Source organism: Melopsittacus undulatus, chromosome 2 (genome assembly GCF_012275295.1).
Source record: "Melopsittacus undulatus isolate bMelUnd1 chromosome 2, bMelUnd1.mat.Z, whole genome shotgun sequence".
Taxonomy (NCBI): Eukaryota; Metazoa; Chordata; class Aves; order Psittaciformes; family Psittaculidae; genus Melopsittacus; species Melopsittacus undulatus.
In genome coordinates, this window is record NC_047528.1 from 22,066,807 (window position 1) to 22,085,622 (window position 18,816).

The 18,816-nt window shown below is 41.0% G+C and overlaps 1 protein-coding gene across 4 annotated transcripts in view; it reads left to right on the forward strand.

The window, feature by feature from the left end:
* The window catches only part of PDS5B (PDS5 cohesin associated factor B), a 113,814-nt gene that overhangs the window by 78,699 nt on the left and 16,299 nt on the right, over positions 1-18,816 (forward strand). For all 4 annotated transcript variants that reach the window (XM_005147613.3, XM_005147612.4, XM_031047692.2 and 1 more), the window contains exons 24-29: positions 5,063-5,186; positions 10,629-10,833; positions 15,307-15,421; positions 15,800-15,932; positions 16,741-16,860; positions 18,587-18,649. In XM_005147613.3, the coding sequence (XP_005147670.1) occupies positions 5,063-5,186; positions 10,629-10,833; positions 15,307-15,421; positions 15,800-15,932; positions 16,741-16,860; positions 18,587-18,649 (760 nt within the window). The remainder of the gene's footprint in view (positions 1-5,062; positions 5,187-10,628; positions 10,834-15,306; positions 15,422-15,799; positions 15,933-16,740; positions 16,861-18,586; positions 18,650-18,816) is intronic.

Genomic DNA, 18,816 nt, shown 5'->3' on the forward strand with positions numbered 1-18,816 from the left:
CTTCATCCAACCTGATCTTGAACACTGCCAGGGATGGAGCATTCACCACCTCCCTGGGCAACCTATTCCAGTGCCTCACCACCCTCACAGTAAAGAATTGCTTCCTTATATCCAGTCTAAACCTCTGCTGTTTAAATTTCAACCTGTTACCCCTTGTCCTATCACTATACTCCTTAATGAATAGTCTCTCTCCAGTATCCCTGTAGGCCCCCTTCAGATACTGGAAGGCTGCTCTGAGGTCTCCACACAGCCTTCTCTTCTCCAGGCTGAACAGCCCCAACTTTCTCAGCCTGTCTTCATATGGGAGGTGCTCCAGGCCCCTGATCATCCTCATGGCCCTCCTCTGGACTTGTTCTAACAGTTCCATGTCCTTTCTATGTTGAGGACACCAGAACTGCACACAGTACTCCAAGTGAGGTCTCACGAGAGCAGAGTAGAGGGGCAGGATCACCTCCTTCGACCTGCTGGTCACGCTCCTCTTGATGCAGCCCAGAATACGGTTGGCTTTCTGGGCTGTAAGCGCACACTGAACCTGGCTCATGTTCATTTTCTCATTGACTAACACCCCCAAGTCCTTTTCCGCAGGACTACCATGAATTTCCTTTTTGCCCAACCTGTAGCTGTGCCTGGGATTGCTCCAACCCAGGTGTAGGACCTTGCACTTGGCATGGTTAAACTTCATGAGGTTGGTATCATCCTACCTCACAAGTGTGTCAAGGTCCCTCTGGATGGCATTCCTTCTCTCTAGCGTATCAACCGACCCACACAGCTTGGTGTCATTGGCAAACTTGCTGAGGGTGCACTCAATCCCACTGTCCATGTTACTGACAAAGATATTAAACAAGACCGGTCCCAACACCAATTCCTGAGGGACACCACTCGTTACTGGTCTCCAGCTGGACACTGAACCATTGACCACAACTTTTTGAGTGTGACCATCCAGCCAGTTCTTTATCCACCGAGCGGTCCACCTATCAAATTGATGACACTCCAATTTAGAGACAAGGATGTCGTGTGGGACAGTGTCGAATGCTTTGCACAAGTCCAGGTAGATGACATCAACTGCTCCACCCCTGTCCATCACTTTTGTAGCCCTGTCATAGAAGGCCACCAAATTGGTCAGGCAGGATTTTCCCCTAGTAAAGCCATGCTGGCTGTCACCAAGCACCTTGTTGCTTTTCATGTGCCCTAGCATGCCTTCCAAGAGAATCTGCTCCCAGATTTTGCCAGGCACAGAGGTGAGACTGACTGGTCTGTAATTCCATGGGTCATCCATTTTCCCCTTCTTGAAAATGGGGGTTATATTTCCCTTTTTCCAGTCATCAGGAACTTCACCTGACTGCCATGATTTTTCAAATATGATGGCCAGTGGCTTTGCAACTTCATTCGCCAGCTCCTTCAGGACCCGCGGATGGATTTCATCAGGTCCCATGGACTTGTGTACATTCAGGTTCTTAAGATAGTCTCGAACCAGATCCTCATGTACAGTGGGCCCAAGGTCTAGGTTTTCACAGTCCCTGCATCCCCCTTCCAAGACTTGGGTGCTGCGGTCAGAGCCTTTGCCAGTGAAGACCGAGGCAAAGAAGCCATTCAGAACCTCAGCCTTCTCCAAGTCCTGTGTAGCCAGTTCTCCTGAAAGTTTCCGGAGGGGGCCTACATTGTCCTTAGTCTGTTTTTTAACAGCTACATATCTATAAAAACCCTTCCTATTATCTTTAACATCCCTTGCCAAGTTTAGCTCCAATTGGGCCTTAGCTTTCCTAACTTGGTCCCTAACTACCCAGACAACATCCCTGTATTCATCCCAGGCCACCTGTCCTTGCTTCCACCTTTTATAAGCCTCCTTTTTCCTGTGAATGTTTCTCAGCAGCTCCTTATCCATCCAAGGATGTCTCCTGGCCCTCCTACTGCACTTCCTTCTAGTCAGGATGCAACACTCCTGAGCTTGTAGCAGGTGATCCTTGAATGTTAACCAAGAGTCTTGGGCCCCCTTACACTCAAGGGCTATATCCCATGGAACCTTGCTAAGCAGGTTCCTGAAGAGGCCAAAGTCTGCTCTCTTGAAGTCCAGGGCAGTGAGCTCACTGCACGCTCTTCTCACTGTCTTGAAGACCTCGAATTCGACCATCTCGTGATCACTGCATCCAAGACTTCCCTGGAGAGTCACATTTCCAACGAGCCCTTCTCTGTTGGTGAGCACAAGGTCAAGCAGGGCACCTCTCCTCGTCGGCTCCTTTATTGCTTGCAGAAGGTAGTTGTCTTCCACACAATTGAGAAACCTCCTGGATTGCTTGTGCCGGGCCGTACCATCACCCCAACAGATGTCAGGTTGGTTGAAGTCCCCCATGGGAACAAGGGCCTGTGAGCATGAGGCTTTTCCTATTTGTCTGTAGAGTTCTTCATCCACAGGTTCCTCTTGATCAGGTGGTCTGTAACATATCCCCACAGTAATGTGTCCCATCACCGATTTCCCCTTAACCCTGACCCACAAACTTTCTGTTAACTGATCACCTGTCCCCAGACAGAGTTCCATACTCTCCAGCCTATCCCTAACATAAAGGGCAACTCCCCCTCCCCTCCTACCGGGCCTGTCTTTTCTAAAAAGCCTGTAACCTTCCATTCCAACACTCCAGTCAAAGGAGCCATCCCACCATGTTTCTGTGATGGCTACTATATCATAGCCCCGTAGATGTGCCCACATCTCTAATTCCTCTTGTTTATTCCCCATGCTACGGGCATTTGTATAGAGGTATCTGATCCGAGCTCCAAATGAAGCCAGCTCAGTGGCTGGAGCGGCTAGAATGTTACTGCATTGCTCAGAGTATTTATTATAGCTGCTGGCAACTGACTGGGTGTGTTGGGATGGAATGATGCTCCCCTCCCCCAACACAACTAGTTTAAAGCATCCTTGACAAGTCTGGCAAGCCTCCCAGCAAAGACACTCTTCCATTTCTTTATCAGAGCAGTTCCACCAGCCCCCAGTAGGCCTGGCCTACAAATGTGGGCCCCATGTTCAAGACACCCAAACCCTTGACTATGACACCACCCTTTTAACCATTTATTAACCTGTCCAATCCTCCTAACCTTTGGAAGGTCCTCCCCTGTGTTTTGGAGAATTGTCGAAAAGACTATCTGAGCTCCAGAGCCCCTGACCACCTCTCCCAGAGCTCTGTAGTCCTTCTTTATGCTCCTCAGGCTACTACTGTCTATATCCCTAGCACCCACATGTATCACTGGAAGCGGGTAATAGTCCGTGGGACTTACTAGAGCAGGCAGCCTCTCTGCAACATCTCTGATCCGTACCCCAGGTAGGCAACACACCTCCCTTGCGCCGGGTCAGGCTGACAGATGAGCGCTTCTGTCCCTTTCAAGACAGAGTCCCCTACTACTACAACCTGCCGCTTTTTCCTGGCGGCACCACTAGAGATCTTCTGTACCAGTGCACTAGCCGGCTGTTTCTGGTGCAAGTGCATTTCCTCATCAGCCCCCTGCAGGACAGCAAAGCGGTTTGGGTGGGTACAGCAGATTTAGGAGGAAGCCGCTTGCTTTTAATTGCTCTCTTCCTCCTTTTGTTGGTTTGTTGGTTTTTTTTTTTTGTTACTAATTCCCAGCTTCCCTGATCAACAGCCTCTTTCTTTCCTCCATGAGTTAGAGGGGAAGCATGAGGCTTCTGTGCTGTTTGGTCCTGGAGCAAGCAGTCCTGCTTCCTCTCAGCTTCCCTGACATCTTGCAGCTTACTGACAGCATCCTGCAGCTCAGCCACCTGCTGGAGGAGGACCTCCATCAGGGAGCAGCGAGCGCAGCCCTGCCCATTCTGCACCTTTCCCTCACAAGACCAATGCAGACACTCTCTACACTCTAAGCTCTGCGCTGCAGCCTCCCCTCTTACCGGCTCTGTCTGGGTGCCTACGCTGGCCACCACCAGAGCAGCCAGGGCAGAGCTCCCAGACCGGACCCTGGTCGTACGGTGAGTGCTCACCATCCCACTCGCACTGCCACACAGACTGCCTTGACCCGCTGTTTGCCGCACTGCCTGGGTAGGTTTTTAAGCACTTACTGCTGGTGCCACTCCTCGTGTTTCCGCCCCCGGTGAGTCACCTCCTCGCAGTAGCTGAGCTCTTTGCAAGTTCTGTCGAGGACTTGAGGCTCCCTCCTCAGTGGCTCTTGTCGCTCTGAGGTGAGGCCCCTGGACGCTGATCTCTCCCCGCTCTGCTCCGGTGTTACAGGCGTCCTCTCTGAAGCTTCTCACCTCAGCAACTCATAATATCTAATTAATCTTAACTAAAGTTGTCTTGCAGCATTGATTTTGAGCTGTCATTCACAGAATCCTTGAATGGCGTGAGTTGGAAGGGACCTTAAATACATTGTAGTTCTAACCCCCCTGCCCTGAGCAGGGGGCACCTTCCACTATGCCAGGCTGCTCAAAGGCCTGCACAGCCTGGTCTTGGAACAGTCAGGAATGGGGTAGCCACAATTTCTCTGGGCAACCTGTGCCAGTGTCTCACCATCCTCATAGTAAAGAATTACTTTCTAGTATTGCATCTGCTCTCTTGCAGTTTAAAGCCATTCCCCCTTGTCTTGTCACTACTTGCTCTTTCATTTCTAGACAAACTTTGGCAACTCTGGGGACTAGAAATGGGGTACTTTTTGACAGAAGTACCCTGCTGAAGAAAAATCAGCATGCTGAATGGAAGTATCTCACAGGCTAAATGAAGTCTCTGAGGGGCAATTTGGACTGTGCTGCCCCAGTGTACAGCTAAAACTTTCACACATGTGAAATTTTTAGGAAGTTCCAAGCAACATTCTTATTGCTAAATCGGGGTGAGGTGATAGGTATGTGGTAACAGGATGTAAAATGTGATGCCATGAAAACTACTCCTGGTTTGAAGTTACTTCTGCTGTGGATTTGTGGGGGTGTGGGTGGCAAAGTCCATGGAAACTTTTCCTTCTTTTTAAAGTACCTGGTTTTCAACAATGCAAATTTATTGAGATTTAATTAAGTCAAATAATTACATATTTTCTTACTAATTAACCTTCATAATCCATATGCTTGTTTTTTCAGTAAACCTGATATGTCCCGGTTGCGGCTGGCTGCAGGGAATGCTATTGTGAAGTTGGCACAAGAACCTTGTTATCATGAAATCATCACCTTAGAACAGTACCAGCTGTGTGCACTAGCCATAAATGTAAGAAAATTAGGTGGGAGTTGTGGGTTATCAGCATATGTATGAGTATATATTTTGCATGTTCTGTATGTTGGTGTGTACTTCTGCTAATCTCATTTTATGCAAACTGTTCAGTCTTGGCTTGACTTTGTTTTCCCACTGCATAATCCTGAAAACTGATTTTTGATGAGAATTAGATCTATAGTACTAAGTTGTCCAATGGGGTATACTAACTTAAAGTATTGAAATATTAGAATATTGATAAACTGAGGAATTCAGTGTAGAGTTAAAATACCCCAGCTGCATTAATAAATTTTTAGAAGTTGAGATGATATAAAGTACATTGGACTATGGTGACAACAGTGACCTTGGTTTCTTGAATATTTGGGTAGAATATAGCTGGAATGTAGAGGTCTGCAATGATAATTGCCATCCTTTAAATATTAAAAGAGATGGGGAGTGATTTCTCAATAGGTGCTGCAATTTTCATCTTTAATTTATGCCTGTGAGCCCACAGTAGCAGAAAGAAAATAACTTTCAAACTGTAAGTGGAGATATAGAGATCCTCTGCGTTCCTGTCTGGTAGATTCCAGAAGTTCTACAGAAACTGATGCGCATGCTAAGAGTAAGGGAATTATGGAGGGACTCATTTTGGTATTACTTTTGTAACTGCCAGTATTCTCATGACCTCACAAAAGTCAAGAAATCCTCTGGAAGGAATCTCTTCCAGAACATACTGTTAGCAATAATGATACTCCATACTAGACCATAAGTCCTGTGACTGGCTAAAGTTTTAAAACCTGTAACTCATTTTAAATTAGTCTAGAAAAATCCTTCATATATCAGAGTGACACGGTCTGTATTAGGCTTGTATATTGTTTTAACAATGTTTATGTGTATTTTAAGCTTCTGTCTTCCTTTGGAAGGGAGCTCTTACTCAGTTCCCAAATGCTGTGAAAAACAAGAGAAATGGAACAAACCAAAATTACTTAAGCAGATGAAATCTAATAAAACTGCAGCAGAAATTCAGTGGTAATAACTGAAGGGTTTTAGACCCAAAATGAGGACTTTTCAATGTTCCAATTCCAAAACCTAATAGAAATGTTAGTCTTTTGTGAAAATGGGTTTTAAAGATTTTTACAATTTGGAACAAAATCAGTAGAGAGGAAAAGAGCCACTTACTCTGATGACAAATAAGATCTGTCTCTGTTCCAAAAAGGATATTCTAGCCAGATAATATCATGACAGACTAGCATTGCCAGTATAGTTTTTGCATGTTCTGTTTTCTCCTGATCCCAGTGATCAAAATATTTTAATTTCTTCAGTCATTTGCCTTCTGTGGCATTTTTTTATTGTAAATGTTCTCCTCTGACAGAATTTGCCTTCATTGCTTTGACTCTCTTTTTAATACGTTTGGTGCAAGCCCCTTGCCCTCCACTTCATCACTGTCTACCACTTTATTTTTCACTTCCTATTTTCCAGCTGTATCAGTCTCAACTCTTTTGTGGATATTGATAACAGATGTGTTGTCACTATTTTGGTTTTTTTGCTTGTTTTTTTATTTGTTTGGTTTGGTTTTGGTGTTTGTGTGGTTGTAGTTTGACAGGGTTTTGTTTTGGTTTTTGTTTCTTTGTTTTGGTGTGGGTTTTGTTTTGTTTTTTGCTATATTTGGGCCTGATGCTTGCCTCTTCTTAATTTTCAAAAGGGAATGTTGAGAGATGAGCTTTTTATTACAAGAACGTAGTAGGGTCATCAACATTAGTATCACATTTTATTGTAGAATTATAGAATAGTTTGGGTTGTAAGGGACGTTTAAAGACATCTCATTCCAACTGCCCTGCTTTGGTCGGGGACATCTTCCACTAAATTAGGCTGCTCAAAGCTCCATCCAACTTGGACTTGAACTAGGCATGGAGCAGCCACAACTTCTCTGGGCAACCTGTTCCAGTGTCCTGTCACCCTTACTATAAAACACCTCTTCCTTATGTCCAGTCTAAATCTGTACTCTTTCAGTTTAAATCTGTTGCCCGTTGTCCTGTCACTACACGTGCTGGTAAAAAAGTCTTTCTCTGTTTTTTCTTACAAGCCCCCTTTATTATAGTGAAAGGTTGCAATAGGTTTCCCTGGAGCTTTTTCCTTTCTTGGCTGAACAAGCTCTACTCTCTGCCTTTCCTCAAACGATGGGTGTTCCATTCCTCTGGCGATTTTCACGGCCCTCCTCTGGACCTGTTCTAACAGCTCTGTGTTTGTCTTGTAATGGGGACCCCAGAGCTAGGTTCAGGATGCCAGGTGAGGGTCTCATGAGAGCAGGATAGAAGGGGAGAATCGGCTCCTGTGACCTGCTGACCTCATTTCTTTTTATGCTGCCCCTTTTCATGACTTCCTGGGCTGCAAGTGCACATCGGTTTTTTATCTGCCGGTGTCCCAAAGTCTTCCTCTGCAGAGTTGCTCTTAATCTGTCCATCCAGCAATCTGTTTTGTTACAGAGGCTTACCTCAAGCCAAGTGCTGAGCCTCGCATTTAACCTTTTTGAACTTTGTGGTTTCACATGGGACCACACCTCAGGCTTGTCAGACTCCCTCTGAAGGGCATCCCAGCCCTCTACTGTAACAACTGCACCCCTTGGCTTGGTGTCATCCACAGACTTGCTCAATCTTGTTATCTGTGTCCTTAACAAAGATATTGAACAGTATTGGTCCCAACACTGACCCCTGAGGGACACCACTTCTTACTGATTCCCATTTGGAATTTGAGTATTCAAACACAATTCTTTGGATGTGGCCATCCAGCCGATTTCTTATCCATCAAATTCTCCATCTATTTAACCCATATCTCTCCAATTTAGGGGCAACAATATTCTCTGAGATTGTGTCAAAGGCCACACAGAACTTCAGATAGATGTCATCAGTTGCCCTTCCCCAGTGACTCCATTGTGAAAGGGTACAAGATGGCTTAGGTGTGATTTGTCCTTTGTGAAGTCTTGCTGGCTGTCTGTAATTGCTTTCCTGTGGATATCCATATGCCCTGACATAGCTTCCAGAATTTTTTCTACTTTAATATCACTTTTGTCACTTTTTCTCCTCATTTATTATTACTCCTTTAACTTTTGTGACTTTATCTCTTTTACTGGATTGTATGCTCTGTCAGGACAGAATTCTGCCTTTATTTTTCACTGCAGTTCCTAATAGATTTTGAATATTCATAGCTTTTTGAGGCCTTCTGCAGGTTCCTTTCTGTCTTTCGAATCTTCAGATGCAGAGTAACTGTAATGATTTCAGCAACTTTGGCACTTGTGGCACCATATTAATCTCCTTTGGAAACCATCTGGGGTTGTTTTGAGATATTTGCTTCTATACATAATACATACATAACATAATACATATTTGTTTATGCTTAGAATGTTTATTATTAGAATCCATTTCTTGATGGGAGACACTGACTATTCTAACAGTGTATTTATTCTTAATAACTGTCGAGTCTAGTCATGAATTATGGCATTGAAGTGATGTCAAGGCTAAATCTAGCATTATATAATTTAAAGCAAATTTTCTTTCAATTGACAGATCAGGAAGCAGATTAAACAAAAGGAAAAGTTTACTTTTTAAGGCCTGTAATGGTTGCACATGTTCTGCTATAGTTCTGTGCTGGATATTTCTTTTTTTCTCTTGAGAGTGCCATTTTGTATTATGAAATGATTAGAGCGCAGAATACATAATTGAGTTTTGTTGCTAATTCCTGTAGTCAAGAATCAGAGCTGTGTTTGAGGGGTACATGCTGCTTTGCAGATTTTTAAAAAATACTTTTAAATGGTGAATTTCTGATGAATTGGCCCTAAATTCAGAGAGGTAGATAAGTGAAATCGGTTTAATGCATGCGTTGTTTGTATGATGTAAAAATTTAGACCTTAATTGAGTTTGGTCCCCCTTTTTTTTTTTCCAGTGAACTACTGTAACTGAGCTGAATTAAAGCTTATTTCTTTATCTTCTGTTGTTGAGAGTAATAATAATTCCCTTTTGTGCCACACAACACCATCAGTAACAATGAACTACGCCTTCCTTTGTCCTCTGAGTCAAGATGGACATGCTTCCGTGTCCATATGCCAACTAAGCACAGGTCTCTTTTAAGCTTTCCAAAGGCTTTAGACTTAGGTGATGTTTCTGAGCAAAAGAGGACTATATCTTAGCCTGCTGCTGGGGACTGAATTTTCTGTAAAGAGGCAATAGATCTTGAGTAGGTCTCACAGTTTGGACTTGTGGTCTTGGATTGCTTCAACTCCATTACAGCAAGTGTTTCAGCCCAGAAAGGAAGACTTTGGTTTGAAGCACAGAAGGGAAAATAGAGCTTGGTTAATTTCTTCTAGATTTAATTTTCAGGTGGTGGGAGATGGATTATATGATATTATATGATCTGTCTTAATGCTGTTCACAAATTTAGCACAGTCAGTGTTACCAGTGGCTAGGTTTTGTCTCTGCACTTCCTGTTGGCAGATAGCTGGAAATGCATTTCAATTCTTCCAAGTTTCAAAGCCATCATTTGACTAAGATAGCTGTTTATTCCTGTTAATGTTTTTTTTCTTCACATTTAGAGATAACAGATGTTTCCTCTTGACCTGTATTTTTGACAGGTTAAATAGGCCAAGCTGTTCTGGTGGCCTTGCTTACATTATACTTTTCTGTGTGTTTTCTTGTGTTTTCCACACCTGGTTCTGTTAACCTTCCTTGGCCTGTGTAACTAAATTGTTTTGTGATATATTGAATGGTATCTTAAAGTATGGAGGTTATTTTCCATACTGAGAAATTTAAAGTTCATCTAATTTTGGGAAATATATTACTGAAAAAATTGCAGGAATAAATTTGCCACCTTCATACTATTTTGCTTAGTGTTATTTGGCACCTATTAGACACAGGTGGTCAAGTCATAGTTCATAGATTTCCACAGTATGATGGAAATGCTTGATACACTTCAGTATTTGACTTCATCTTATCTGGTAATTCTGTTGAATTCTATTCAATTTCTCATATTAATGGCTTGATGAAGATTTGTGAACTCACAGTAATAAAATCAACACAGTGATTACTGTTGACTAAACACTGGTGGAGATCTTTGGCTCCATGAAGCAAGTGGTTCTATTGTATACAATTACATTAACTCCGTGCCTCAATACCATACTAAGTTAGGCCTTGTGTTCTGAGTGTGATACCTTCCTGTACAGTTTCTGAACCTTAACTCTTCTCCTGATCTTAAGGGAAACTTGAACTGATTAATTTAATTTAATTGCTCTGAATTGGCATTAAAAAACATTCTTATAATTCCTATGTTTCTATGGCTGCAAGGTCTGAAATTGATTTTGGCACAATTATGCAGGCTTCCATGTTTTATTTCACAGTCTATATTACATTTAGAAAAGTTTACTGTTACATTTTTGGTTTAGCTTTTTGGTTTTTTGTTTGTTTTTTTTAATAGGATGAATGTTACCAAGTGAGACAAATATTTGCTCAGAAACTTCATAAAGGCCTTTCTAGACTACGGCTGCCACTAGAATATATGGCCATTTGTGCACTGTGTGCAAAAGATCCTGTGAAAGAGAGAAGAGCTCATGCTAGGCAGTGCCTTGTGAAGAACATAAATGTCAGAAGGGAGTATCTGAAGCAACATGCAGCAGTTAGTGGTAAGAGAATAGAAGCCTCTTTTTCGGTACAAGTACTATAGTTCAAATGTGAATGTGAATAGACTGAAAGTATGATGGTTTTCTGTTTTTTTTTGTAGATAGAATGGCTATACATTTCTCTTAGAGGTATCTAATGAAAAATGCAAATAATGTTCAGATTTTGTTTTGATTTTTTAAACAGACATTACTGAGATCTTTCAATTTTGTTAAAAGCTGTGGAAATGCTCATTCCTGACTATACTGGAAGTGAAGTAGCTTCTTAAGGCAGTTATGTGTACTGTTTGAAATTAATGGTTAATTATGTTGTAAGTGAAGTGAGAATGATTAGTTTTACTTTGGTAATTAATAATATGCAACCATAATGACATAAATGCTGTACTAAGTTGACTGTCTTTGCACTGCTATGTTGAGTACCTTCTTGTCTTATGCTGGCAAAGGGCTGTATTTGTAGGCACTTCAGAATCAGTTTATGTAGTACTTTCTTCCCACTACCAGCAGTTTGATCGTGGGAATGCCTAAGTTTTTATGGACTGATGTTAGCTATCTTTCTTTTATAAAACCAATCTTTTTGCCTTTTGACTTAAAGCTACACTGGTATATGGTCATAGGAAAAAGCAGACCTTTGTGAAAAGCTATGGGCATTTTAAATAAGAGCATTTGAAAGATTACTGATGGTTTGGCTTTTAATGGAGGGGATTTTTTCATTTCATCTTATGTTAGACCAGACCTATTTTCTGAATCTGATCTCACAGGTGCTGTGATAACTGATTTCCTTCTGCATTTATGAATCACAGACTTTATATTAGCCATGTTAGTCAGTATGTGCCTTAGACTTTGGTCAGAGAATAAGTCTGCAGAAAAATGCTTTTGTGTATTGCTAATTGGACTTTAAAAAAGAAAGGAAAAAGAGCAGTGCCTTCCTCCCTCCTGAATTACATGTAAAAAAGAAAAATCCATTACACAAACACTTTTACATCATCCTAAGACTATTCCTCTTGGAAGCTGAAAACTCTTTTTAGCTGTGTAGTAGGAAAGTATAAAATTTTAATAGGATTAAAAGTCATTTCTGATCTCCTAACTTGATTTAAGATAGATGCTGCAAGGTTACTATAAAAAACCTGTAGAAGAAATGAAGAGGAGCCTGAGTGTGTGTGATCCTTTTTATCCAGCAGGACCTCAAAGTGTTCCTGATGACTTTTTTTTTGTTTTTTTCTGGCTGGAAGACCTACCTTGAATGATGCCATTGGTTTGATAAGCATTCTGATACATGAGGACTCTGGATTAAATGCAGATTGCAGGATTTTTTGAGGATTACGGTGTTAACTTTGTGACATTCAGATTAGCAGTCCAAGCTTTTAACAAATGTCTTGAACTAAAAAGTCATTATTGCAGTAGTAATACAGCTGAAGCTCAGTTGTGGTAAGGTCATACTATTTAAATGTGTTTGTGTCTCCCTCTATCATTCTCACTACTGGCCATACAGTAACACAGGGTGGTAATGATAATAGCACCTCGTTTGAAAAGCTTCTACAGAAAACTGGAGCTGAGAATCTGCATCTTTTGATTGGTGCAGCTATTTTTCTGACTCTATAATAATGTCATTTTTTGTGATGTTTTTTCTTGAAACCCTGAATATCTTTCAAATCTTTGGGAGGTTTCAGCATTTGTTGAAAAGATGGTAAACTTCTGTGTACCTTGCCTAAGGAAAACTTCCTAAGGACTGGTACCCAACAGTAAAATGATTCTTTCCTCCACACTGTCCTTTTACAGTCTGGCAGGAGTTGCTCTCAGGCCTCCTAAATTCTCTAAATGCTATTCAGAGTGGAAGCCACTCAAGAGCAAACTCAGTTTGATTGTGTATCTGTTCATAGTTTCATCTGGGTAGGCATGTCTTGCATGAGACTCTTTGTTTTCTCAGGTCATGCTTTAAGTCAGTAAGTGGAGAAGTTACAAGAGTAAATATTTGTTTTTAACAAGTTTATTTCCTCACTCAATGCTCATAAAGGCTTGTCATGAGGTGTTTGGCATAATCGCATTTTAAATGCTGGTAGTTCATGTCCACAAAGCCAGCCCACCTTTTGGGTTGTGTCTTTTCTCATTAAAGATGAGAAAAGAATGTGTAAACACTATTTTTTGTCTTGATGGGTTAAATACAATATGTGTCAATATTTGTCCTTTTCCTGTTTAGTGTTCACTTTGTTTTCCAGACCAAGTTGGAATTACTGCTATAGTTATTGTAGAAATAATAACAAGGCAGGAAGTTAATGAAACACTGAGTTCATAAGCTCTCAATGAGCATTCTATTGAAGTTATTACTGTTTTGCCTGCGACATATCTAAGGAAAGCAAATTTTGCCAGTGTTCTGAAATCATAACTACAGTATTTTGCTTCTCTGCCACATCTTTGTATTTTCTATGTAGTTATGCAAACAGCTGGTGGCTAAACTGCAGGACAGCGCATGAAAAGTGAAGTGTTTTTAAAGTTAATAGTACACTGTCAATTGAAACACGTTAAAAACTGGTTTTGTATGCTGGATTTCAATTACATAAATATAGCTTGCAATAGAAATTTGGTGATTTGATTTCTTTCAAACCGTATTATGGCTTACAGTCTATATAATAATTACTCTTGATAATTAACTACATCAACTGTAATGGCTGTCTCAAAGTTTACCCCTGGAAATTGACAGCGCTGTCTTCTGAGGGCCTTTATTAATTTTTCACGCTTCCCTTGCTGTAATGAATGAATCCAAATGTTTGATGTAGACTGTGCATTATCCCTATCTATGCAAACCTTTAAGAATGAGATAGATTCAGGTTTTACTTACTCATGGCAATTATTTAATCAGTCTTCTGAAATCTACGGTAATGATGTTTTTTATCTGATGTGCACAGCATTTGTCAGGCACATCTTATACAAATATCTATATTGGAGATAAAAATGTCAGTGTTCTAATGTGTTATAAACTAGTTTCAATTATTATTATATATAATGGTTTACAGATGTTTGGACTTCTTATTCATAACCTAATGTGGATAGTTAAAACCTTACTGACATAAAATTTCTCAGACTTGGTTATGTCTTTGACCAACCACTAACTTAGCTGGTGAGGTACTGGAATGGGTTGCCCAGGGAGGTTGTAAATGCTCCATCCCTGGCAGTGTTCAAGGCCAGGTTGGGTGAAGGCTTGAGTGATATGGTTTAGTGTGAGGTGTCCCTGCCCATGGCAGGGGGGTTGGAACTAGATGATCTTAAGGTCCTTTCCAACCCTAACTATTCTATGATTCTATGATTCTAAATGTCATTTTTCAAAAGCAGAGCCAGGAATTTCCCTCCTTCCTTTACATGTACATTCAAGTGTATATCTAAAGGCATGTTAATACTATGAATTTGCATTTGCCACAAGCACTCTAGATCAAATGCTTATATCATTGTAATATACTAGCATGCCTTCCCTGCCTGTCATACTAGGGTACAGGTTTAATAACTTGGATGTGCTGAGCATCTTCCAGTTCTTCTTTGTCATTAGGCTAAAGAAAGTAGTTTGGATGTTATTTTGCAAAATGCTTTTTGTTGTCCTTGCCCTTCAGGATATGTCCTTTTTTATTCTGATTTTTGTAACTGGACTTTGAGGTGCTGAAGTTCACTCTGCATAGGTTAGCTCAGGAATATGTTGGTTACCTTAGGGAATGTATATTTCGTAACTGGGAGGGGCCTTGGCAGCAATCCTTACTTTTTGAATGCCCAAGGAAAACAGGCCGTCTGGCTGTCATGATGTAGAGAAGACATTCTTCTGCAGTCCTTGTTTAGGACTATTTACAAGCCTTGGAAGAAGTTTTGAGTCCTTTGAACACCATGGTTCAGTTGTGCTGGTCTATTCAAGTGGAATTGGGCTTTTAAAGCTCAGTCCAATACTACTTTGTTACAGCTTTCATGTTACCTCGTCTCCCTTCTTTAAACAGATATGTTTATGTGGGTTTGGAGAATGTGTGTTTGGAGAAAACTGTATGTGGTTTTGGAGAAAACTGCAAAGCCATTGCAAAGGGCATTTCTTTCTGTTGACAGCAAGGCTGTGCACTGCAATATTCAAAGGAAGAATAGAGCTTATCCTGCAGTTGTGCTGGTCCCATGTGTTGCAATTAACATGGATTTTGTGATCTATCCTCATTTCTGTTTTCCAGAGTCTTTCAGAATACAGACTTTGAACTGAGGAAAAGACTGGGAGAAAGGGGTGACTGTAGCTGTATTCTCAGGGTAGCTAGAAGATGTGCAGCCCTGAGTGAGACATACTTAAAATGTTATTTTTTTGCATGCATGAAACATCTGCACACCAACCATGAGATACAACATCTTAAGGAAGTGATAGGCCCACATGTGCCTGTATCTGACCTTAAATTGTGCTCTTTGCTCTCTAGTAGAAAAGCATGTTTCTCAGTATGTAGTCTTTTGATGCATATTTCTTCTGCTTTTCAGAGAAACTTTTGTCACTTCTACCAGAATATGTTGTTCCTTATACTATACATCTCCTTGCTCATGACCCAGATTATGTCAAAGTCCAGGACATTGAACAACTCAAGGACATTAAAGAGTAAGACTACTTTTAATAATGTTATTTCTAGTGTTAAAAACAACATGACTTCATGCTGAGATGTTGGTTCATTGTGGTACCCTGATACTGCGCAGTGCACATGACAATGGTACTTATTTCTCTAAAATACTGTGAGAAATAGTCTATGTGCTTTTTTAGTGCTCTGTGCTGTCTTATAGAGGAACCTTCACCTTCTGCTCATCCTACTTTCATTTCTTCTTTTTTTATTTATTTTTGAAAGAATTGGTTTCCCAGAGTTAGACTGGTTCAAATTAATAATGCTGGCAATACCTGGAGGACACCACTTTCTCAACTGTGCTGTTTAACAGAATTTCTTTTGCATTTTTATTCACGAGGAGTACTGCATTTCTCCTTCAGGTGCCTGTGGTTCATCCTGGAAATATTGATGGCTAAAAATGAAAACAACAGTCACGCGTTTATCCGAAAAATGGTAGAAAATATCAAACAAACTAAGGATGCTCAAGGACCAGATGATCAAAAAATGAATGAAGTAGGTGATACTTTTTGATTGGGAATTGCATTTAATTCTGGCCTGCTTCTGGAAATGAATTGTTTTTTGGTTTTACACCAATCCTGAAAATGTCTTTCGTAGAATTGTATGTGGGAAATAATACTTACATACTGTAATGTTTATTGTATTTTAGATTACAGTTATTTTCCTATGATTCAGTAGGTCTTGTGTGATTGCAAGGGAGTTTTAATAGTTTAGTCCCGTTTGTGTCTCAGTGAGATTATTAAACACTAAAATATATGCAAACTGTAATTTTTACTGTTTAAATCATCCACTAAAGTGCTTTGTAATTAATTTTAAAAGTGCAACATTAAGCTTCGTATACGAAGAAAAATACATACATTAAATGCCTCCAGTGTGTATTGTGTAGTGAATGTATCAAACCCTGATCTTTTTTGAGATTTTTGCACCACAGAAATTTAGATTTGTCACTTTTCTGCTTTTCCCACAGAGGTGAGATTTTTTGGGTTTCTGTTTTTAGATTTGTCTTTGAAACTGTGGCATACACTGTTCTTAAGTGTAGAAGCATCATATAAGTTGTGTCTCTTCAGCTGCTGGGCCTAAACCACATGCGTAAACCACAAGTTGCTTTCGTCTTTTGCGCCTCTATTTTAATACCCTAAGATACACAGTTTAAGGTGCAGGCTGTTGTTACATGTTGAAGATGATTGCTTTTGAACTGAGAGTACTTGTGGTTCTGTGCTTAAAATATACTGTCTATTGTCAAGATGTGCAGTAAACTTCTAAAACGTTGTTTCATCAGTCTTTTAAATTTTATTATTTACAGAAACTCTACACAGTCTGTGATGTAGCTATGAATATCATTATGTCAAAGAGTACAACATACAGTTTGGAATCCCCGAAAGACCCGGTCCTTCCTGCCAGATATTTTACTCAGCCTGACAAGGTATATGTTAACATTTAATTTTTCTTGAGATAGGTCTGTTTAAATCTTTGTTAGTTGTAACTGAGGGGTTTTTTAATTGTTCTTGTAACTTCTGACTTCTCTCTATTATAGTATAGTTGCATGTATATATATATATATATTCATAAATATTTATATATGTGCACACATACTGATTTCTTCCCCTCACTGCAAAATAGTGTTCTTCAGGTTTAAAATTTTAAAAACATAAATGATGTAAAGAAAATCACAGAATGGTTGAGGTTGGAAGGGACCACCAGAGGTCATCCAGTCCAACCTCCCTGCTCAAGCAGGGTAACCTAGAGCGCCTTACTCAGGATTGTCCAGGCAACTCTTGAGTATCTCTGGAGAAGGAGACAACACAACTTCTCTAGGCAACCTATTCCAATGCTCAGTCACCCTCAAAGTAAAGTTCCACCTCATGTTCAGGTGGAACTTCCTCTGTTTCAGTTTATGTCCATTTCCTCTGATCTGTCTGCTGGAACCACCAAGAAGAGTCTGGCCCCATCCTCTCAACACCCTCCCTTCAGATACTTATCAATATTACTCACATCACCCCAGAGCAGTCTCTAGGCTGAACAGGCCCAGTTCCCTCAGCCTTTCCTCATATGAATAGACATTCCAGACCCTTAGTAGCCCCTTGCTAGACTTGCTCCAGCAGCTTCTCTCTTGTATTTGGGATCCCATAACTTGACAAACTGCTCCAGGTGAGGCTTCACCAGGGCTGAGTAGAGAGGAAGGAACATGTACCTCCACCTGCAGGCAATGCTTCCTAATGCAGTCCAGGATATCATTGGTCTTCTTGGCCCCAGGGGCACATAACTGCTGACTCATTGACAACTTGTTGTTCACCAGGACCCTCAGGTCCTCTGCAGAGCTGCTGTCCACCAGGTCTGGTGTATGGTGTTATTCCTCCCCAGGTGCAGGACCCTACACTTACCTTCATGAATTACAAAAAGTTCCTCTCTGCCCATCCTTCTAGATCCTTCTGGATGAGAGCACAGCACTCAGGGGTATCAGCCACTCCTCCCAGTTTTGTATCGCCAGCAAACTTGCTGAGGAGGCATTTTATCAGAGTCTGTGTTATAGCAGTGAATATCATTGTACATGTCAACAACCGTCCTGGGCAAGTCCTGTTGAGGACTTGAGGCTCCCTCGGTGGCTCTTGCTGCTCTCAGTTGAGGCTCCTGGATGCTGAGCTTCCCCCTGCTCTGGTGTTGAATGTGTCCTCTCTCAAGCTACTTACCTCAGCTGTCATGGACCTCATAGCGGCCTTCCAGTATCTGAAGGGGGCTTATAAGGATGCTGGGGAGGGACTATACATTAGGGACTGTAGTGACAGGGTAACAAGTTCAAACTTAAACAGGGGAAGTTTAGATTGGATATAAGGAGGAAGTTCTTTACTGTAAGGGTGGTGAGGTACTGGAATGGGTTGCCCAGGGAGGTACTGAATGCTCCATCCCTGGAGGTGTTCAAGGCCAGGTTGGACAGAGCCTTGGGTGACATGGTTTAGTGTGAGGTGTCCCTGCCCATGGCAGGGGGGTTGGAACTAGATGATCTTGAGGTCCTTTCCAACCCTAACTATTCTATGATTCTGTTCCTTCTTCATTTGTTAATATCTTTCAGTACTACCTTCAAAATGTATGTATCTTGCTAATTATTATTGTTCTGATTCCACTCCCCATTTCTCCCCATCATTCCTTTACAGAATTTCAGTAACACCAAAAATTATCTTCCTCCGGAAATGAAGTCTTTTTTTACTCCTGGAAAGGTATGTATGATGAGGAGGTTGAGAGAGTTTGCTTTTGATACTATGTTTGTGGTTTTGGTTTGGGTTTTGGGTTGTTTTAAGAAAACGAACATGTGGTTAATAAAATCTTCAAGTGTAAGAGAATAGATAATTTCTACCCAAAGGGTATCTATACCAAAGGTTAGTAA